We start from the raw sequence: 23,658 nt of genomic DNA, 5'->3' as shown, positions 1-23,658 counted from the left end.
AAAAGTCTGTGTGCATGTACAACAAAAATATGTTCAAAAACAAAACTTACAAATGTTTCTGTGTACCTCCTGAGAGGTGTTCAAGTACCCTAGTTTGGGAACCACTGCCCTATAGTTCACGTGTCAAACTCAAGGCCCGCAGGACCTAATGAAAATGAATCGTTGTGTAAATGACCAAATAATTCAGTTGTAAAATGTTGTTGGAAGAACTCTACATTTTTTCCAAAATCCTGCAATTTCTCATTACATTTTTTTCTCAAAATCTCCCCAAATAAAAAAAAAAAAAATGGTTAAAAAAATGAATAAATCAAATAACATTTAAGTATCTGTCACTTATTGCTTAGATTGTATTAATGTCTTGGTCCATATTTGTCCCCTGAACTAAAATGAGTTTGACTCCCCTGCTGTAGTTTATCATAGAACGTAATTTAACGTTTGGATTATGTCTGTGTCAATTTATAATCCCAGCCTCTACTGTTCACACACATTCTAATAGATCCTAAAACAATGCATGAGTTTGGCACTTTGCGGCGTTTATTTGAGCTCGTTTTCATGGTTTCTTCCTCCTGTGCGTCGATGGGCAACAAAAGGCGGTGCAGGTAAAGTGTTGCTGGCGTCATAGATGGGACAGGCTTTAAAGTTACACGGCCAATCCTTCCACGCATATCGAAGAGCAGCGACCGAGGACGAGTTGCACAAAGATGTAGATAGCAGGACATTGGATGGACCCCAGTTCATGATGGAAGCTGGAACCCAGAGGGAATTACTGCCACAAGGTGCTGCAGTCTCTGAGCAGCAGATCTGATGGGAATAAACACAAAAAATGGTTGATTGTGGGTTGAACCTTTGACTGGATGCACTAATTCAGAGTGATCTGACAGCTTTACCTCAAAGATTATTGTAGATGAATCAACGTTAACTATTTGGTCGTAGGTAACATTGATTTGCATTTGAGAAGACTCAATTTGTAGCGGGAAAGGTCCCTGGAAAAGAACATCCTTTTGATTATAAGCCACAGCCCTGGCTCCCAGTAACAGTCTGAGGGCTACGTCCTGCTTGTCCCGTGGATGGATCCTGAAAAATGAGATCAACAATCAAATATGATACAGATGAGTTTAGGCCTTCCAAAAATTGGTGTGCGCAGGAAAAAAACATCTCGACTTATGAAAAAAAAGGCTTAATGTCTAGTTTCAGCGATGGGGTTTGGTCTCTAAGGCTGTAACATATCAAAGTCAAATGATTCTGTTATGAACGTTGAGCTCTTTTCTGTGTGAACCAGAGGCATGTTTATGGAAAAAGCAACTTGAGCTACACAATGACACGTGTGCAACAACATGAAAACTCACTACGTTCACACTGCAAGCCTTTAAGCGCAATTGAAATATTTGTGTAGCAGTTCAAGTGTGAACTGCTTGTGGCTCCAAACTGACCCACATGATGCACGCTGTCGCACAAACATAAACATGGAGGAAGTTTGCATTTTCACGTTTGTCTCAAAGTTTTTGTGCAGTGGGATGAACTTTCAAGCTTTGCTTGTATGGAAGTGTCACCCCATATACTGGTACTCATTACGCCCAAGACCTCGCTGCCCCTCCATTGACTTGTTTCATCATTGCTATCATCTATTTTTGCAAAGCTCCCACTGAGCAGAATGATGACGTGCGTCACTATAAAGTGACGCCAACGTATTAAACGCGCATCAAATCTACCTCAGCCGTTCACACTGAGATCGCTTTGAAAAAAATCCGATCTGTATCTGATTTGGGACCACATTAAAGGCTACGTTCACACAGCAGGCAAATGCTAATAAAATCCTATCTTTTTGCCCATATACGACCTGTATCCGATCTGTTAAACACAATTCTGATTTTTTTCAAATCCGACCCAGGTCACTTTCATATGTGGTCCTAAATCCGTTACGTATCTGATTTTTTTCAATACAAACTCAGTGTGAACAGTGAAAGTGAATTTGATGCGTTGATGTCACTTAACGGTAACAGCTGTAGCAGGTCTGCTCACCATAGATGAGAGGGACAGGCTTGAAGCATCCACTGTTGATACAATCCAACATGGATTATCTATATCTTTGATACCTGGATTATGTAAATAGTAGGGATGTAACGATTAATCGTAAGGCAGTTAAAAATCGATTCATAGGTATCACGGTTGATATCGATTTTCTGAAATTTGAATCGCAGTACTTTTTTTAAAGTGTACAAGTGTAGGTGGCGGGCGGAGACTGCTAATACTTTCTTTCTGGCCGCCTTCTACTCTTAAATATGTTAATAAATGATTCATTGCCCCTTTAGCACCGAAAGAATATCTGTAATATTACTTGAATATCTGTAAAAGTCACGTTTTTCAATTAGTTCTGTCTGCTAGCATAGCTTCTCTTCTTCACTGCAAGAATTTCTGCATGCCAACCGACCACTGGGTTACCAGCGCCCTCTGCTGGTCCAAACAAATATGGCATAAATCAGTGTAATCACGGTTTGGTTTTTTTTTTAAAGTCCAATAGTTAAGGAACAAAATACATTTTCAGTTGCACTTTTAAAAAGAAAAAGAACTATAATGCAGTTTTGCATTGTTTATTATAGAACCAGAATTTAAATTAATAGGCTTAATTTTCATTTGTATTATTCCTTTATTTATTTCATTCAAGATTTATTTTTAGTTAAATTGCATTGTTTTGAATAGTTTATCAAGGGATTCTTTTATATATATAAAAGGAAAATAATACAGTAAATTTGTCTACAGTCCCATTTTGTAAGATAAATCGTGAGAGAATCGTATCGTGAACCCAGTATCGTGAATCGAATCGTATCGGGAGTTGAGTGAATCGTTACATCCCTAGTAAATAGATCCACTATTTCTTGCGCACACTGTGCCTGTTTGTGTTTAACGTTCGATTGTTACTTCATGCACTGATCTGATGTTGACAATAACAGTTGTTTATTAATAAAAGCGGGTTTACCACTTAAACAAACGTAAATATGTTATTTTGTATGAGGAAAAAAGGAGGTTTTAACTGTCGGTTTCAGGTCGGGCTCTGAGATACAGTAAATATCCGAATGCCTGTTGGGTTTGGGTCAAAGCTTGAAGGTTCATACTATAACTGGTCTGCGTTTAAAAGCTAATCAGCATCACAATAAGCCAAAACAGAAATACTTGGCTCTCTCTCTTTCTTTCTTCTCATTCTGTTCATTCATCCTACGGCTCCAGTGCACAAAAACTTTGAGACAAACGCAAAAATGCACATGTGGGTCAGTTCGGAGCCGCAAACAGTTCACACTGGAGTCTGATACAGATCACACTTAACTGTGAACGGTCAAACCAAAAAATCGGATCTGAGCAAATGATCAGAATTGAGCATTAAGGACTGGCAGTGTGAATGTAGCCATTGTGTTCTAAATTTGATTTGAAAAAATCTGATACAGTAAGGGCTAGATTTGAGGGTTCACACTGCTTCTAAAAAAATCTGACATGGTCACTTGACCCCCCAAAAAATGTGATTTGGGTCCCTTTTGCCTGCAATGTGAACGTAGCCTTAGTCTAGTTTCTCACTTTTCCAAAAAACGGGGATGGGCCTCTAGTGATGGTGAGTAATGTGTCATTTTGAGGTTTCATACAGATGTGCAGAGTCTCAACATATTTAAAAGTAGCACATGAGAAAAAAAAATATAAAAAGAAGCTCTCAGATAAATCTGTGAATATCTAAGCGAAATCCTTACGTGCCGTAGGGAGATTTTTCATCTGGTAAATCAAAAGCCACAGCCATGAAGGTTTTCTTCATCCTGGCATTTGGGACAAATCCGAAGTCTGCTGTTTGGTGCCAGCGGAGCTCTGGGAAGCCGTCGTCGATGTTCTTTTTGTTGTTGGTGGATAACTACACAGGAGAGAAAGGATTTAAACACATCTTTGAGTTTGAGAATTCACTTCATCACATCATTTGCATAGGCATACATACAGAGCGTGAAATCACTGTTAACCCGTCTCTCAGGAGCAGCTCTAGGGAAGTACGTGAGGGTTCAAAGGCCTTTGCTCAAAGGATAAAAATCTGTTTTTATATTTACCCCAGCCCACTGTCACAAACTCAAACCACGAGCTTGTTTACTTGATCCCTTTTATACCCATTTTTATGTAAAGGTTCTTTTTCTTGTTTCTTCCTTAAACATCTGGATTTTGATTATTATTATTTATTAGTATTTGAGATTACTTCTTTATTTCAAGGTCCCATGTCATGCTAGTTTTCACCCATCTCCATTTGTTCTAAGAACCCCAACAACATAGTATTTGAGGTTTATTTTCACAAACTTGCCTGTTTTCCAGAGTTTTAGCCTCTGAAAAGTGATTTTGAGCAGTTCTAAAAACGGGCTGTTTTGGGGCCTACTTATGCATATTCATGAATAGGCGTGTCTGTAGACGCTGACTTCATGCTTTGCTCTTGCGAGGCAGATCAGTGATCACCAAAGCGATTTTCTTTTTGCTATCCAAACACTGTTATTGTTTTCAGCCAAAAAACTGCACATTACAGTAAACCACATGACTAAGTGGCTATTGTGATTGTGAGTCCGTCTCCACTGCTGCTGCTGCTGCGATAAACACACAGCCTGAAGCGCTGAGTAATTCAGCTGCTTCAAACACGGGAGTGTTAAGCTGCTATGTCACTTCCTTCTCTTCCATATATTAACTACAGGAATAGTGAATTTAAAGGTAGGGTAGGCGATTTTCAAAAGCTAGCATGATTATGAATGTAGCCTCCCCAACTGCTCCGCCTTTACCCCCCCTCGCCCCTTCCCTCTGTGCTCCGTCTCACTCACATGCACGCGCACAGCTGCCGCAGAAGAGGAGCTCAGCTCATCGTTTGTATTGTGTAAAAACTTTGTTGTCTCATGTCTCATTTAGCAATAAGTAAACAATAAACTTTACCGTTATATATGTTAAAAACATGACCAAAAACTTTGTTTTAACTCTGTCAGCGGTGACGCGCTTTCAGTGAAAGCTTGTGCATGCGAGGGATCGAGAACAAGCAGGGAGACAGGGAGACGTGATTGGTTAAAAAAATTGTTAGTTTTTTTCCATTGGTCGAAGTTATTACAGGTTTACAGCTGCTACAGATGATGGATTTTCTTCGTCCCTTTTTCAGAGCACTTAAGATCTTAATTTCTATAAGGACATAAAGAAAATTTCAACCAAAAACTTAAAAAGTGTATCTGGAGAAAATCGCCAACCCTAGCTTTAATAAAAAAAGATGAAGTAGACATACAATCTAAAACTGGGTAAAAAAATTACTTTGATACTTTTGTTATGAGGGTGACGAGATGATGTGTGACACACCTGGACAAATCCAAAGGGGAAGTCGGCTGCTGTCTGTCCTCCAGAGCCCTGGTGAAAGGCCATCCTCCAGTCATCAATCATAGCGGGGAAGGAACAGTTATACTTGTCCTGATGATACTCTGTGTTTGCTTCACCTGAAAGAGCGAAATGACTTTACACACGTAGTGTATGTTGTGTACCTAAGCATTTGTTTAGCACGTGTGTAGATTCACCTTGGTACCAGATGGCTCCATAGATGGTCATGTTGAGCAGTGGGTGGATCATTGCGTTCCATAACAAGGAATTGTTGTGTGGACTGAAAGGGTGGGACAGCAGGAATTCAATTAGCATTAGGCTAATTAGCATAGAAACATTGTCTTTGTTTGTGTCATCACCCTTCAAGCTTGTCCAGGTCACACATATGCAGAGCTCGAGAGGAGGACCAGGTTTCCACAGGGGTTCCTCCCCAACACGATTCCACCAGTCCAATGGGATACTTCATGGTGTCATACAGATAACGTCCAAAAAGCCAGCACACAGCCGAAAACTCCGACAGTACGTCTGTAAAGTTTAAAAAAAACAAGCGTAAGCCCAATCATCGGGAAGCAGAAAGTTTAACCCTCCTATTATCCTTGGGGTCAATTTGACCCCCATTCAATGTTCATCATTCATAAAGTAATAACAGACTTTTTTTTTTTTTTTAAATCATATTTCATAAATTTTCCTAATTTGATGGGTACAATTAATTAAGCATAAAATCATCATGATGATATTTTATTTTTTCATTGTGCTGAACGCATATTGCACGCATTGGTGTTCCTCTGGGGTCAATTTGACCCCACGCTCTTTTAGCTGTGTAAAACTTGTCTGTCCGTGTCTAACCATGTGTGACCTTACATCCCCACACCTGCAGATGCACAGTTGATAATTTTGAGTTGTTACCTGACATGGAACAGCTCTTTCACAGTGAAAGTGACAGATAAAGAGGAATTTATAGTGAATAACTCCAAATATGTTACATAAAAATAGGTAAATAATCAATCAATGAAGAAGAAAAGGGCATCATCTTACCAGCTCTGGCCACAAACCAGGGAAGCTTCACTTCAACCAGGTCAGGCAGCTCAGTTTCACTCTCTTTTAAAGCTGCCATGAAAGGTCTCACGTGAGGATACTTTGCTGCCAGGGCCAGCTCTTCTGAAGCGTTGAACATCTAAGAGAATCATTCATCATATTTCAGAGATTCAGAGAAACACTAAAAATGTCCTGCTTTGTTCGTTGGATAGGAATAGAGCATCTGAGATGCCTGTGTTTTGTGTAAAAAATCAATGAATTGAACATTATTCATGTGAATTGGTACAAAATGCAATAGATTTACCATCGTAGTAAACCACACGCTTTAAGTCAGGGGTTCTCAACTGATCTCACCCTGGGTCCCACATTTTACTACGGTCATTCAATTTTGACCCACTTTTTTTTTTTTTTTTTTTTTTAGAATTCAACTAACCACATTTAGTTTTTCAAAAATATTTTTTTTTTATTTAGGATTTATTCAGCCCCGTCCCCAGTTATAAAAGGGTGTGCAGACTTTTGCAACGTCATTCTCTCAGTTTTTTATTTTTACTTCACCTCTCTGAAAGATTTCAGTTTGTTTTTCAATTGCATTGTACAGGTTATAAATCACATTAAAGGTGGAAAAAGTTGTGAAATTAATTATCTTGGTGTCATTTTTTTTTTTACATCACAAAAACCTGGCATTAGAACAGAGGTGTGTATACTTTTTATATCCACTGTAGCTGTTGAAAACACACTTATAATCTTTTTTTAAAACATAAACCTATATATTTTCCTATGCATCATGCATTTCACAGGATGCCTGTCAAAAAAAAAAAAGTATAGTTCAAAATAAAAGACAAGTCCAACATGACAGACATTAAGTATTTTTTTATTTTTGACCAGCTGCCACGAAGGTGAACGTTCAAGCCCCACCTGTGCCCATTACCCCTCAAATAATCCTGACAAATTACCGGTACATTTTTTTCACATTTACTTAACTAACAGGGGAAAAGTAACAGTATCAACCTGGAAGTTGCCATATTTCCAATATTGCAGCAGCAAAACAAACAGCACGCACACCAGCAAATCCTGAATTTCGAGAGGAAACAATGAATTATTGCCGTATTTTTGGCTGTACCAATCGGACAGACCATAAAAAACATTTGGAGTTTTATAGAGTGCCAAAAGTTATAACAAATCAGGGAGAATAATGTCAAAAATGATCAGAGGAAAGAAGGCGCTAGTGGCTAGCGAAGCTAAACAGGATCTGCGACACAAATCTGGACAACATCCAAATTTGTTCGGCCCATTTCTTGTCAAGTGAGTGAATTGTTGATAGCAGCGGCGCTGAACTAATTTTCTAGTGTGATTATGATAATAAAATTCACATAAATGCATGTGGCACTGGCTTTATATAAATACATTTAATAGCCTGCTACAATAGCAACACAGTTGTTAAAATGTAGAGCTAAAATGTGCTGTATTTCTAATTGTTTTCCAGGTAAAAGGTCTGAACTTTTACCGTTATTACATTACTTACTTTGGCCTTCACGTCACATCTGTTGATGACTTGATCCACACAACATCTGGTTATAGACCTGCAAACTTTTATAAAATTTAAAGTCTTACGCTGCGTATGGGTTTGGCGAAAACCAGGTAGATGACGATATCAGGATAAACAGTATAATAGACGGAAGACTCTCCGGATCTTGATCCAAAATGAGGGAGCTGACTCAAATGGATCTGCACCACCAATAAAGTCTAACTTTTCCAAATATCGTGCCCTTTTCTGCGGACCAAGTCCTTCCCTGTATGCCTTTACTTCGATAACGCATTTTGAGGAGCTTTTCTGTGGTTTATCCATCGCAATAATTCACCATTTCCTCTCAAAATTCAGGATTTGCTTGTGTGCATGCGGTTTGTTTTGCTGCTGCCAAAATGGCGACTTCCGGGTTGATGACACGTCGTGAAAATCCTCTATTTGTCCTAAAAAGTTTGTTTATTGTTCTGCTCCATGTGAAGTACATTTCGACGTAAATCATATTGTGCACTTTAGTTCCACCGTAACTAGGGATGTAACGATTAATCGTAAGGCAGTTAAAAATCAATTCATAGGTATCACGGTTCACATCGATTCTCTGAAAATTGAATCGCAGTACTTTTTTTAAACAGCATATACATATAGATATATATTATATATCTATCCTTCTCTTGTCCAAATGCTGAGGTAGCGGGCGGAATTTGCTACTACTTTCTTTCTGGCCGCCTTCTACTCTTAAACATGTTCATAAATGATTCCTTACCCCTTTAGCACCGAAAGAATATCTGTAATTGTACGTGAATATCTGTAAAAGTCACATTTTTCTATTAGCTCTGTCTGCTAGCGCATAGAATCTCTTCTTCACTGCTAGAATAACTGCATGCCAACCGATCACTGGGTAACCAGCGCCCTCTGCTTGTCAAACAAATATCTGACATAAATACAGTGGAGACTGTTTTTTTTTTTAAGTCCAATTGTCAAAGCGCAAAATACAATTTCAGTTTCACTTTTAAAAAGAGAAAGAACTAGTATGCAGTTTGCATTGTTTACTAAAGAACCAGAACAAAATTATTATAGATTTATTTTTAAATTGCATTGTTTTGAATAGTTTATCAAGGGATTCTTTTGACAAAAATAAAAGGAAAATAGTACAGTATTTTCTAGTTTTTTCCCCAAAAAAATAAAGGAAAATTTTTCATTCATCATTTGTCTACAGTCCCATTTTGTAAAATAAATCATGAGAGAATCGTATCGTGAACCCAGTGTTGTAAATCGAATCGTAACATCCCTAACTGTAACATTTAGTTCCCGGTCACATATCTAATGCAGTCTAAATTTAATTCTCTATTAATTTCTGCTACATTTTTAGGTTTTCTCATTATTACTTTCTTTGTGTTTTGTTTAGAGTTAATTATCGTTATTGTCAATGAAGAAAGGCATTCAAACTCTCAAGCACTAATACTCTAAAGGGAAAAATCACTCACAACCAGGGTTGGGTTCAATTAAAATTGCAATCGTGTAATTGATAAATAACTACAATTACAATTGTAATTGTGAAGTTAAAAATGTTGTTGTAATTAAATTGTAATTTACTTTAGATAATTGACTTGTATTTGTAATTGCCATGAAAATTATATAAAAATTGTCAATATAATTTAACAGTTCTACTCATACTGTATGTAGTTAACAATTATTATTAATATGATTAATATCAAGCAATCCCACATTTTATCATTTAAAAAAATTGAATTCTAGGGGTGCACAGACAAAAAACGCTCAGATGCCCACATCAAAAATATTAAAATCTATATTTCCATTGATTAGGAAGCCTAACATGGTAACTAATAAATAGGAAAGAAATTAGATGATAGATATTGATTTTTATTGTATTTTACAGCTGATTTAGGACCTGTTATCATAAGAGACGCTAACAGTAAGGTTCACTTTTATTAGGTTATTTATTTCATGCTCAGTAATCGTGATTAATTGTAATTGAACTTTCGTAATTGAGAACGTAATTGCAATGGACTTTCAGAGAATTGTAATTTAATTGTAACTGGGAAAAAATGCTGGTAACTGTAATCGCAATTGAACACGGGTAATTGAAAACGTAGTTATAATGGAAAAATGTAATTGACCCTAACCCTGCTCACAACCCAGAACACCAAAATTTAAATAATGACACAACTGATGAATATAAGCTCAAGTATTCATTCCACTGACTGTAAACTTTACCTGTGAAGTTTGAAAGAGCATGTTGCTCTGCCCTCCACACACCCAAATGTCTCCAAAAAGCACATCTTTCAGAATGGCTGTATAGTTTGTAGAAGATACGTTCACTGTGTAAGGACCTCCAGCATCAACAGGGTCAAGGGTGACTTTCCAGATGCCTGTAAACATGGTCAAATTAGATAAGTGTCACCAGAACTGGGGGAAGTTTCATGTTCATCAGCTCTACTATCCATTATTACTCAAAGAAAAAGGTTAATCAGTGACTCAGATTTAGGATTTTTGAGGACGTCAGACTAAATCCTGATTTGATTTAATTTACCTTTGGTCACAGTGACTGGTGAAGCTTCCTGGTTTACTGGTCCTGACAGAGACACAGTGATCTTTGCACCCTCAGGTCCATAACCCCACACCACAGCTCTCTGTGGAGACTTCTGCAGCACCATGTGGTCGCCATAGTACGAGGCAAAGAGCAGGCTCCCATCTAACCAATAGGAGCACACAGAAGCTATACGTCAGGGGGGGTCAAACTCACGTTAGTTCATGGGCCAAACAAGGACCTGTTGGATCGCAAGTGGGCCGTAGATTGTAGGGAGGAAAACAAGCATATTCAATGTTATTGTGCCAAAGTTCGCACTTCCACGTAGGGGTGTCCCGATCCGATATCGGTCTGATATCAGCCTGAAAACAAATATCAGATTCAAATTTCCAATTGTTATTATTTATTTATAATTCATTTTTTTATTCAATTGTATAGTACTATAGATATTATATTGAAGGTTAAAATGTATGTAACCAATTGGTTAATAATCAGTCAGTTTATCTCATACCTACTGTTACTGACTATTGTTCTCTGTTTGAGGAACATCACTTGATCAAGCCTTTTCTAACATTCTACACTACAAAATGAGTGTTATTTTTTTATTTAAAAAAAAAAAAAAAGTATGTATGATTCATGCTGATATTGTACCGGATCAATATCAGGATCGGCTGATATGCAAGGCTCCAATATCGGTATCATATCGGAAATGAAAAAAAAATAAATAAATAAATGTATCGGGACATCCCCAGTTCCACGCATAAATAACATAGAAGGTAAGTAAAGTACCAACAATATACAAGCAATAAGTGACAGATATCAGGATTTTCACTTAATGTCCTTGATTTTGTGAGTAATTTGAATTTGAAATTTTTATTTAATTTTGGGGAAAAATCTGTGGAATATTTCAGGTTCTTTCAACAACTTGAGATTAAAATTGACTGCCATCATGTGATATAAGGACGGGAAAACTGTGAGCCCTGGCAAATATTCAACTCAATAATCATCTCATAGCGTTTATCGAAATATAAAATTCTTAAGAAAAAAACAAAACAAACAATTCCACATGAACATGCAAACATGAAATATTGTAGAGTTTCATTGACTTTGTGAAGGGAATTGTTCTGTATTTTACACAATGTTCTATGATTTCTCTGTCATTTTTGCTTTCTCTTGTGGGCCAAACTGGATGCTCTAAAAGGCCGGATTTGGCCCCCGGGCCTAGAGTTTGACACGTGATCTATGTGAACAGGCTTCGCAATAGGAAGTTGATAAAGTGATTTATGATTTTAAAAAAATCATTAATAATATAGCAGCAGTGTGGTTTAAAAAGTAACTGTATGAGCACACACATCATTTATCAGTACCTACAAACACCATAACCAGCATAAAAATGACAATTACTTTCAAATGGAGCATTAACATGATAAAAGTCTAGAAATATAATCAGATAATCATTCACTGAATGTGTGTGCGTAAAACAAACAGGGGGAAAAAAACAGTTTAATTAAATCAAAATACATTGTTTTTTTACGAATAAAAAGGACTAGTGACGGAGTTGGGTCGCGTGGGAAGATGCGTTCAAGGAAAACTTGTAATTTTCACATTTTAAGCAGAAATATCTTACACAGTTGGTTTTAATAAGGCCATATTAGTGTATGGCTTCATTAAAACCCGTACACAGCTTTAGCAGTGCATGAGATGCTGCTAAAACGCAAAAATCACTCACATTAGGAATACAATCTTTACTCACCAATGCCCGGAAAAAAAGCAGAAAGAACAACCACAACCGCAGCACAAAGTGGTGCAACCATGATGGGTGAAAAGCTGGAGATTTAAAACATTAAAGCCTAACCAAAAATACCACCGTTAACACTCATTAAACACTAAACTGTTTATGTTATTACTCGGGAAAACCAGAAGTGGAGACGACGAGTTTCCAGCACGTGACACCAACTACAGGTACAGCTGACTTTCAAAATAAAAGCTCGACAGAGCGCGGTCATTTATTATGTTTAGTTTGACGGGAAAAAAATAAGGTCTGCAAGCAGGAATTAAATTATAATTATTTAATTATTCAAATTTGCAGCATTTGATTCTGAGAGACATTTGTTCTTACTGTTAGAAAATTTGAAATTTTAATGCTGGCCAAATTACGATTGTTTGACTAATTTCCATATAAAAAAAATAATAAATTAAAAGACTTTATGGTTACATTCTTATGTAACCACACTATTACTGTGGCTTAGTAACTATATGAAAGACAAAATAGATATTACTGCCTCAGGGGGAAAAGACATTCTCTATCGTATCGAGACTATCTCTCCACCCAGTTACATATTCCATATGTACGGGGACTGATCCCACTGGGACAGTTGACGTGGATATTTCTTTAAGACACACCACTACGTGGCCCATGCACGGGCTTAAAAGCCCCAGGTGTGCATGCAATCACCGATTCATTGATTTCCACTCTGGCAGTAGGAGACGTGAGAGACAGACGTGTGAGGGAGATTAGCGCTTACCGTGTGTGGGAGTAGGAGTCGAGAGTCTTCGGACCCCTCTCGGGATCGCTTGTCTGCCCTTTATTCTCAGTAGTAGAATTGGCGAAGGGGTACCGTAGGGCGTATTGCACGATCCGCTCTGCTAACGCGCCCAGGTACAGTCCACCCCCGAAGCCGACCTGGTCGGCGGGCGTGGTGCGGCGTCCCCTCTCCGCCTGGCGCTGGAGCGACTCGAGGTGTATTGCTGGCTGTCCGGCTTCCGCATCTGCGTGTCCTCCAGTGTGTGTGTTTGTGTGTGTAGGCTCGCTGCTGTGTCTTCTGACAGCGCGAAGAAAAGAGGAGTAGCAACTGTTAGCTGCTTCGGCTAAAAACAAAACACAGCGTGCGAGATCACTTCCTGGTTTGCCTGCTACGTCAGTATGGCAAGCCGAGAGGGACCTCCCTGCAGGGGCTGCGATACGAGAATGCCTGCAGAGGACGGCCATGATTACTGTGTGATGTGCCTGGGCAGCGATCATGCATTTATGGCAAGGGATGACCCATCCTCCTGTATGAGCTGTTTTTGCTTATCGGTGAGACTGAGGGAGGCCCGATGCCATGTGTTTAGGGCACAGCCGCCCACACCTGTGCATGGACTGCAGTCGGCCAAGCGCTCTAGGACTGTGGCTCCAGCAGCACAGAGCTCAGCCGACTTGTGTCCCCCTTTGCCCCCTAGTGGTGGGCTTCTGTCGGGGCACGTGCGATCACAGGGCTGGTTTGACAAGCCTCCCACTCCTCGGCCCCCAGCTATGTTATCGGTGGGGGCAGAGAGGGGCCGCCCATCTGACTCAGAGTTGGACGGTGAGGTCGATGTGTTGAGCCTGGAGCCCTCAGACAGTTATGCCTTCCCATTGGGGGAGCAAACGGTCGTGGAGGAACGGGCGGAGCCACCCCCTCTCCTCCAGGAGATTGTGAGCAGGGCGGCAGCGGCATTAGGCATAGAGCTGCCATCTGACCAGGGGCCTCCCCCCTCCCGGTTCGATGACGCGGAGGGGAGTCGTTCCACGCGCTTCCTCGTCCCTCTCCTCTCGGACTTTGAGGAGGTGCTCCAGAAGCAATTCCAGTCGCCGTCAGGTCGCTGGTCTGGGCTCTGTAGACGCCTAGGGGCGGTTCACAACCGTGAGAGGATTGGCTGTGGGCCTTTACCTCCGGTGGACCAGGCTTTAGCGGCTTTGGTGTCGCCATCGCAATCTTTGCTCGGGAGAAGTAGCTGCCCCAGTAAAAACTGCAGGACAATGGACGCACTACTCACCAAAATGCATGGTGCCATGGCGGTCCAGACTCAGCTTGGCAATACGGGGGCCATATTGTCCCTGTATCAACGCCATCTGATTCAGCGGTTGAAGGAGGGGTGCAGTGACGACCTGCTGTTGGAGCTGCAACAGGTCTCCTCACTTCTCTCTAAACTAATGAGAGAGCAGGCCGAGGCGGCGGGAAAAGCCATGTCGAGCCTCTGGACGGTCAGACGCCACCTGTGGTTGTCGCAGTCCATGCTGCAGCCGAACTGTATTTTTTGTAATCACAGACCTGCAGCACAGAGGGGCTATGCGTTCAGAGGTCTCCTCTCTCCTCGAGAAGAAGGCCATCCGGGAGGTGGGGAGGGAGAACCGTCAGGCGGGGTTTTATTCCCGTTATTTCCTCATCCCGAAACGGGATGGTACCCTCCGGCCAATATTAGACCTCAGAGGGCTGAACAAGTTCCTCCGGCCTCTGAAATGCAAGATGCTGACCATACCGGGAGTGAAGCAGGCTGTCCTGGTAGGCGACTGGTTTGCTACCGTCGACCTGGAGGATGCCTATTTTCAAATACCGATCTGGGAAGGGCACAGGCGGTTCCTCAGGTTCGCCTTCGAAGGCAGAACCTTCGAGTTCTGCGTCCTCCCCTTCGGAATCTCTTTGGCCCCCCGCACCTTCACCAGATGTATGGATGCGGTTTTGGGGACTCTGCGTTGCCTGGGTCTCCGGGTGATGAACTACCTGGACGACTGGCTATTATGTGCACAGACGGAGGAGCGGTGTCGCCGCCATCTCACAGTCTTACTGGCACACATCACGAGTCTGGGACTGCGGATTAACAAAAAGAAGTGCAGTCTACAGCCGGCACAGGCCACCCAGGTCCTGGGCATGTGGTTGGATGCCAGGACTGGGTTAGTGACACTGACTTGGGAAAGGCAGGAATCCCTCAGGATCTGCCCCTCCCAGTTTTCGCTGGGAGCCAGGGTTACATGGAGGCTTTGTCTTCGCCTCCTGGGCCTTATGGCGGCATCGGTGCAGGTGGTGCCGCTGGCACTCCTGCACATGCGCCCAGTACAGAGGTGCCTCTTTTTCTGGGGGCTCTGTCCACAGAGGCACCTGCGTGCCAAAGTGGGGGTCACCAGGAGACTGCGTTCAGCCCTAACATGGTGGGATACACCGACCAACATCGCCAAAGGGAGTTTGCTGGGTCCTGTGCTCCACCGCCAGGTGATCTCTGCGGATGCATCCCTGACGGGATGGGGCGCGGTCCACGAAGGCGAAGGTGCCAGCGGAAGCTGGACTGGTGCCTGGCTGGCCCGGCATATCAATGTCTTGGAGCTGAGGGCCATCTTTTTGGCTCTTCGGCACTTCGAACTCAGCTTGCAGGGCCGTCACGTACTCGTGAGAACGGACAGCACAGCGGCGGCGGCTTACGTCAACAGGCAAGGGGGCCTAGGTTCCCCGGGCCTTTGCAGGGTGGCACACAGTCTGTGGAAATGGGCAGGCACGAGGTTCCTGTCACTCAGAGCCATGCATGTGCCTGGGATGGTGAACCTGGGGGTGGACCTGCTCTCCAGGGGGGGCCCGGCCCCGGGAGAGTGGCGACTGCACCCGGAAGTAGCCGAGGAGATTTGGGGTCGGTTCGGCAGGGCTGTCGCCGACCTGTTTGCATCCCGGAACAACACGCACTGCCCGTTGTTCTTTTCCGTGGGGAGGGACGACCCCCCGCTGGGCGTCGATGCCATGGCACACCAATGGCCCCCGGGGTTGCTGTATGCTTTCCCCCCTTTCGGTCTCCTTCCCACCCTGCTGCTGAGGGCCCAGGTGGAGGAGGTGAGGCTAATCTTGGTGGCTCCCAACTGGCCACACATGATGTGGTTCTCGGGATTGGCCCCTCTCCTGGACGGGAGTCCTTGGGAACTTCCAGCTCGCCGGGACCTCCTGAGTCAGGCGCAGGGGACCCTGTTCCATCCCTTTCCCCAGGGGCTCAGGCTCTGGCCCCTGAGAGGGCCAGCCTGTTGGGCATGGGGTTAGCCCGGTCGGTGGTCCGGACCATTCAGGGCGCTCGAGCACCATCGACTAGAGCAGCCTATTCATACCGCTGGGACCTCTTCTCATCATGGTGTAGGCTGAATCGGGCTGATGCGCTGACCTGCTCGGCCCCCGAGATACTCCGGTATCTACAGGAGCTGCTCGAGGCAGGGAGATCACCTTCCACCCTTAGGGGAATGGTGGCTGCAATCAAGGCCGCTCGTGTTGGCGATAACAAGTTGGCCGAGGTTGACTGCGTCCTCGTCTCACGGTTCCTGAAAGGTGCTGCTAGGCTTGTCCCCTGTAGAAGGTTGGCTGTCCCGACGTGGGACCTGAAGCTGGTGCTGGCTGCCTTGCGGCTGGGACCCTTCGAGCCCCTGGACATGAAATGGCTGTCACTGAAGACGGCGTTTCTCATAGCGGTGGCATCAGCGCGGAGGGTCGGAGAACTACAGGCTCTGTCGATGCACGAGAGCTGCTGTAGATTCCTGCCCGGCGGTGCGGGTGTGCTCTTACGCCCAAATCCTGCGTTCTTGCCGAAGGTGCTCTCGGACTTTCACTTAAACCAGCCAGTAGAGTTAATGTCCCTCCGCCCCTCCCGGGACAGGGATGAGGGGGCGCAGGACGGGTCGAGGCTATGCCCGATCAGGGCGCTTAAGGTGTACATTGAGCGAACTGGTGCGGTCAGGAAGACCGACCAGCTTTTTGTTTGTTTTCAGCCCCGGCGCCTAGGTCAGCCGGTGTCTAAATCCAGGCTGTCGCACTGGATCGTGGAAACGATCCAACGGGCTTACACAGACTCCGGCGCTCCGGCTCCGGGAGGGGTACGGGCGCACTCCACAAGAGGCGTTGCCGCTTCCTGGGCCCTGTGGCGGGGAGCCACCCTCTCCGAAGTGTGTGCGGCCGCTACGTGGGCGAGTCCGTCCACCTTTGCAAGGTTTTACAGCCTTAATATGGCTACCGGCACCTCCTTTGGGGAACTTGTGCTGGGTACTAGTCCAAAGTGACCAGGGTCTCTCCTTTACGCCCCTGCGATGGTGAGCTAGAGGTGGCCTGGTTTTTCTTATCCGTGGGCCTAGCGGGAAGGCAGGCCGTCCGGCTACCCCTCCATACATATACGCCCGACCCTTGCGTCTGGCAGGGTTGGCTATACCGGGAGCTGCGTCTGGCGCCTCGGCTGGGGGTAGGCACATGCGTGTATGTATGGGATTTCTTCCTTTATTTTGGTATTGGAAAGATGGAGAAAAAAAACAAAAACAAAAAAAACAACTAAAGGTTTCTAGTAATCAATTATAATTTATTTGATGGCAAAGCTGTTTTCTTTAACTCCTTAACTCATTATAGTATTTCTTATGTACTGTATTAACTCTCAGGTCACAGTCAATGCTGCATTCTGCAGATAATGCGTCTGAGTTACTTTTGTATACAAGAATGCAGAATCTCCTGCCAGCATGTGGATGTTTTGTCTCCAGGGTTTGGCTGAGCAGGGAATGTTGGTAATCAGGTTTGTGAAACAGCTCCGTTTTTTTGGGGGTTTTATTTGGTAAAAAATCCATAATCATTTTATTATATTGTATTGCATATTATAATCCAAAGTGTTTTGAGTGGACAGTGAGTCCCTTCTCCTGGTCCTGTAAATGGGCTTTAGAAATACAGGCGCATGATGCTGGACTTCAGCCAATCAGGGATCTTTCTACAAACAGGGCGAGCCCATGAGCTGTTTTAAGCGTTACTATTGGCTGTTTGAGAGTGGGGACAGTCCCATGGCTTTATATTCCAGCTTGTGTGTGAGGAGCACCTCTGAGCCTCTTCCTGTCCTCACAGCAGAGAGTGATACGTGTTTTTATGTCTCTAAAACATCAGAAAACTCTCCAATAACACAAGATAAAGTCCCCACATTTGTTACTAGTCGCTATGGAGAAAACAGTCGTAAAGAGTTCCACACTGTGCAAGTGCACAGCGTTCCCAAGAAGACCGGTGAGGTTCATTCAGGAGGGGAAGGGAGAGCGTGGTGGCCTCACGATTCTAAAAATTGCAGCTTTAAGAAACTGAAATGGATTAAGTGAACAAAAGATAAAGCACAACCATTAGGCTTTAAATCTTTGCATATGAGGGAGTGAGTACTTTTACCTGCTTTTTACCCACTATGATCAAACACTTGAGATCTAATCAGTGTGAGCACATCTGTGGAATATATTAGCACTTTGTTACACTATTAGTGGGAAAATCTTTAAGCTTCAATGTTGACCTAAATGTATATTTTTTTTAGTTTAGTTTTGCTTTAAAAAAAAAAAAGAAACAAAAGTGCGAGAGAAACTTTTCCAGTGAATTTAAATAAAGTACAATTACATTTTTCAGTTACAAGTACGTTTTCAATTAAACATGTTCAATTACAGTTCAGTTCCGATTACAGTGACCAGCATTTTTTCCAATAACAATTAAATTACAATTATTTTTTATCCTCAGAAGATAAAAATTACAATTACGTTCTCAATTACTAAAATGCAATTGCAATTAATCACAATGACTGTACTGTACCTGAAATAAATAACCTAATAAAAGTTAACTTTCCTCCCTTGTGTTAGCTTCCTGTTAGCATCTCTTACTATAACGGGTCCTAAATCAGCTGTAAAATACAATTAAAAACAAATATTTATTTGAATCTATTGGTTACCTTGTTAGGCTTCCTAATCAATAAAAATATAGGTTATAATATTTTTGGAGTGCACATCTGAGCCTTTTTTGTGTCCGTGTACCCCTTGATTTAAATAGTTTTTAAATGGTAAAATGTGGAAAAGCTTGATATGAAACATATTTTAACAATTGTTAACTACAGTACATATGTGTAGAACTGTACATAGAACTGTAACATGGTTCCACAGTTTTGAGTTAGAATACAATTGACAATTTTTATCAAATTTTCATGGCAATTACACTTACAAAGTCAATTATCTGAACTCAATTACAATTTAATCACGATTATGACAGCAACAGATTTTTAAAATAACAATTATAATTACACCATAGGTGTAATTAATTATCAACTACGCGATTACAATTCTAATTAACCCCAACCCTGTGTTAAGGCGAAATTATTAGTTATGCTTAATAATATATTTACTCATATATTTTTAATCCTTAAGCCTTGGGTAACTTTCCATTGTGTGATTCTCATTTCTTCTGGGTCAGACCGCCTTGTCCAAAGCACATGATATGCTTACACACACTCACATAGTTCCCCAAAACAACCCCAAGGACAGATGCGTAGGCACTCTATGTGTACGCACTCACATGCACACCCCATACACATCCATTCACACACACGAACACATAAAACGCACACACCTCCGTCTCCATGACAATCAAGCAGATACCAGGACTGTTTGACCCAAGAAGAAGAAAATGTTTATTTCTTCTTCTCTCTCCCCACCTCCTCCACTCTGTCCTGTCTTTATCTCCCAGGGGGGAGGAGGGAGGGGGAACTGCAGGGATATACGTGTGTCAGAACTGTGTGTCACTCGATCATCGGACCTCCGGCCGGGACGGTCACTTCTTTTTGTTCCATCCTTGTCCTTTTTTTTACTTAGCTTATAATAATTTTTTTTTATAAAATCATCAATGCTCCGACTGGACTCCATCATTCAACCAGAGCAATAAATCATGTCTCCAAATGAGGTCAACCGCAAATCTTGCCGAAACAATTGGCGATCACGAACTGGATCCATCTTCTGCTCTGTGGGGCGTCGGCCGTGGACCAGCACTGTGGACACACTTAAAACCCCAGGGCTGCCTCACGGTGGTCTGCCCTCGGACAGAGACTGGAGCACGAACCATCGGTTGAACCTCAAACACCAATTTTGACTATTAAGGTAAAGCTGCCTTTATATATATATATATATATATATATATATACATTTTCATTTACATATATATTCGCTCTGTGTTGATAGAAAGGTAACCAGTCAAGCATTGTATTGATTTTCAGCTTTGATCTTGATCTTCAGCTGTTCTGTGTTTTGACAGTGAATAGACTGCCATGAGAAAGGCTCAAATGGTTGAAGTTCTTTGATTTTTAATGCTGTGGGTTCCCTCTGTTTTTCTTCGGGCTCGGATACTTTGTTTGCGCATCGGGTGCTGGCAACCAAAGTTTCCAAAACACCCCGCTGCCATGTACTGAGTTCACCTCTGTACCGATATAAAAATAGATTAAAACCCCAAACCTAACCTAAATTGTAGTGAAGACTACAGGGAGTAAAACACTGATAATGGAATCAAACAGATGAACAACCCAATAAACAAATAATATATGCATACGCATATACAATCTTGGTATGATGTGAACTCAGATCATGCTTTCGGTGAGTTTTACTTCTTTTTTTTTATCTTTGTGTTTCTGTGCGCCTTGGTTTTTTTCTCACACACACACACACACACAGACACACACACACACACACACACACACACACACACACACAATCACACCCACACAAGAGAGAGAGAGAGAAGCACGCGCACGCACAGAGCGCACACGCACACACACAGAGAGAGAGAGAGAGAGAGCCAAACACACACACAGGCACGCACAGAGAGAGAGAGAGAAAGAGAGAGAGCCAAACACGCACGCACGCACGAGAGAGAGAGGGAGAAGCCACACACACTCAAAGGAAAGAGAGAGGTAGCGCCCCTCACTGGCCAGTTTAGTGACACACATGGCACTACACACTTGTGACACAACATTGTGATTTCTCACCTCTCCCCCCTGCCTACAGAATAGTGCCATTACACACAGACACTATTTTTATTTTTTTTATATTTAATTTTTATTTTAAATTTCATTTGATTTCATGTTTGATATATCTGGGGTCCACTCTAAAATGACTATGAGCAACACACACTCAAACACACACACAGATGAATACAGTATTTTATTTTAATATTACTGTTATCATCATTATCATTTTTTATAATTTTATTGTTAGTTTCTGTTGGCTTTGCGGTTGTCCCTGAAGAAACGACATCTTCAATGAAAGCTCTTAATGAATGAAATCACCTTCAACTCTTATGCTAATGAAATGTCAACATCATTCAAAGGACCAAGCATCAGAAGGAAATGGACTATCAAAGGACTCAACTCCCATTCAGCAAAGCAATGCTGAAATAACTCGCTCAGTCCCAAGTCAACTGTTCATCGTCTATGAATGGGCCGCATGCCAATGCTGGGATTAACACATCCTGCCCCATCATCAAAGACTGAGAACCTGTGGGCGTCGGAGTTGGTTGGACACTCCCCCACCAATGAGTTGCGAGTTAAACGCCACGATTACTGCCTGAATGATGGGCAGCAACTGCAGACTGATCACACGTCTGCTGGAATATCTTCACCAAAAAAGACACTGTTTCAAAAGCCACAAGGATACCAAGCCATAAGAAGTCCACCACAGCCTCTGGTGGTAGTGCTATATCACCTTAGCCTTGAACTTTGGCATGGAGGGGGACAACTAGCAAATAGCCAACAAGCTTCTCCTTCGATAGGACAATACTAACCCCTCTATCTTCTGACTGTGCACTAGATTATTTTGTTTTCATTTATTCTCTCACACGCAGACAGACCAGACATACAGTCACACACCCACATTCATAACTATGAGCTGAAACACAGGACCACCAGAACTTCACACAGAACCCTTCTGTTTGCCACATGAGACCATGTGTGCCCATCATTTATCTTTGCCTTTATTCATTATGTTGCTCATTTATTTGCCTTTATGAGAAAAGAACAAACAAAAGGGAAGAAAATAGTGTTACTGATAAGGTTGTTTTTGTTTGCTTTTCTTTCATTTTATTTTCTTGTTGAGGGGAGGCCCCCCCACAATGCAAGATATGGTTACATCCGCTGAAGAAAGAGCCCTCTGTTGCCTCAGCTTTTGGAGCTGAAGTTTTAATTTTTTATTCTTTTATTGGCCATGATTTTTTTGAGCTCACACGTTTTTGTCCTTTGTTATTTCTGAACGATTCTTCTTTTACTCTTTTGTTTTTACTCAATTTCAGGAAAATTGAGACAGAGATTGAGGACTGCAGCCTCAACCAAGTTTACATTTTGACATTTTTGACCGATACCCTCGTAAACAATCTGTACCTTACTCTTTTGAAGCTGCTTGCGACAGACAGCCTAGTTCAACATTCATCGTTTTCATTTTGCGCGCCTCCTCCTTACCGCGTCGGACTGTCTTGCCGGCCCAAAGCCACTCGACAGCAGGGGGGGGTACCAAATTTTTCCTGAGAAAAAATGTCCCATTAGTTGCTATGAGTACATAGGCAATTACTTTTCAAAAAAGAAGTCCTGGTTTAATGTGCAGAAAAAGGATAAACCTTGCTAGGGAAAGCGCTCTTTGGGGGATAGTGGTCCACCTGATTTAATGTGCAGCTTGGTAACCGAATACCGTTCTGAACAAATTTCTACGTTCCCTTAGAGTGAGGGTTATTAGAGGTTGCGTGCTCCATTCAATCTTAGAGGTGCCCAATAAAGTCCTGACAGTCTGTGTTGGTGTTTATAGTTCTCCCCAGCTGTAGCCGGAGGTTGAGAGTGTGTCCATAGTTCTCCCCAGCCTTGTACTCTACAAAGCCGGAGGTCGAGAGTTGTTGTGTTCATAGTTCTCCCCAGCTGTAGCCGGAGGTCGAGAGTGGTTGTGTCCATAGTTCTCCCCAGCTTTAGCCGGAGGTCGTTTTTGAGCTTTAGCCGGAGGTTGAGAGGTTCCCCCCCCATAGTTCTCCCCAGCTTTAGCCGGAGGTCGTTGTTGAGCTTCAGCCGGAGGTTGAGAGTTCTCCCCAGCTTTATATTTTACAAAGCCGGAGGTCGAGAGTTGTTGAGTTTGTTGAGTTAGGCACGGCCTTGCGATTCCTGCCTGATCAGCAGATGAGCAGACTGTCAGTACCACACGGGCAATAATCTAAGTGTAGACTCCGCAAAGGCGGAAGTAAAAAGGAGCGTACCTCTTAGTAATCAGATGATACCAGTGAAAAGCAATTAATTAACACTAAAAGGTTGCCAAGCATGAGGGGGGCAATAAGAGCTCATTGACCCCGAGAGAGGAGGTGGACTGGCTATCGCCGCGGGTGGTTTAGATGAGGCCTATATTCTACTTAGACACTATGCAGCAAAACCTTGTGAATGCATGAACGTGTGCGGTGCATGAGTGACTGAATGATGACACGTTACGTATGCCTGAGAGAGTGCGAATGTGACGTGGACGTGTCATTGAGTGATTGACCGATGAATGGCTGTTTGACTACACATGTTCCTCTGTTTCACCTTCCTTTCCTCCTGGGTTTTGATGCACTAGTTCTTCTCCCTGTTTTTGCCAATTATGTAGTGGGGTGTTCAGAAAACACTG

The 23,658-nt window shown here is 42.6% G+C and overlaps 1 protein-coding gene across 2 annotated transcripts; it reads right to left on the bottom strand.

The window, feature by feature from the left end:
* Positions 1–14: 14 nt before the first annotated feature.
* Positions 15–13,364, bottom strand: LOC114474464 (sialate O-acetylesterase-like). Of its 2 annotated transcripts, none has more exons than XM_028464804.1 (10): positions 12,983–13,364; positions 10,461–10,622; positions 10,145–10,299; positions 6,388–6,526; positions 5,712–5,877; positions 5,550–5,632; positions 5,338–5,471; positions 3,732–3,886; positions 888–1,074; positions 15–801 (listed from the first exon to the last, which is right to left on the bottom strand). In XM_028464804.1, exons 2-10 carry the CDS (start codon positions 10,582–10,584, stop codon positions 535–537), a joined length of 1,410 nt encoding a protein of 469 aa, XP_028320605.1. In that variant the 5' UTR covers positions 10,585–10,622; positions 12,983–13,364; the 3' UTR covers positions 15–534. The 2 variants fall into 2 exon arrangements, with proteins under 2 accessions (XP_028320605.1, XP_028320604.1); XM_028464803.1 differs by lacking the exon at positions 12,983–13,364 and adding an exon at positions 12,211–12,408.
* Between the last annotated feature and the right edge of the window lie 10,294 nt (positions 13,365–23,658).

The sequence above is a fragment of the Gouania willdenowi genome, chromosome 13, assembly GCF_900634775.1.
Source record: "Gouania willdenowi chromosome 13, fGouWil2.1, whole genome shotgun sequence".
NCBI lineage: Eukaryota > Metazoa > Chordata > Actinopteri > Blenniiformes > Gobiesocidae > Gouania > Gouania willdenowi.
Note: the sequence above shows the minus strand (reverse complement) of the source record. Positions and strands in the feature narration are given on the sequence as shown.

What these genes read in the sequence shown, in the direction of transcription:
- LOC114474464 (XM_028464803.1), bottom strand. Translation starts at nt 12,271, where the DNA reads ATGGTTGCACCACTTTGTGCTGCGGTTGTGGTTGTTCTTTCTGCTTTT. An exon ending in TGCTTTTTTTCCGGGCATTG is followed by an intron (nt 10,623 to 12,210) that starts GTGAGTAAAGAT and finishes CCTATTGGTTAG; the next exon opens with ATGGGAGCCTGCTCTTTGCC. An exon ending in TGGAGCCATCTGGTACCAAG is followed by an intron (nt 5,472 to 5,549) that starts GTGAATCTACAC and finishes TCGCTCTTTCAG; the next exon opens with GTGAAGCAAACACAGAGTAT.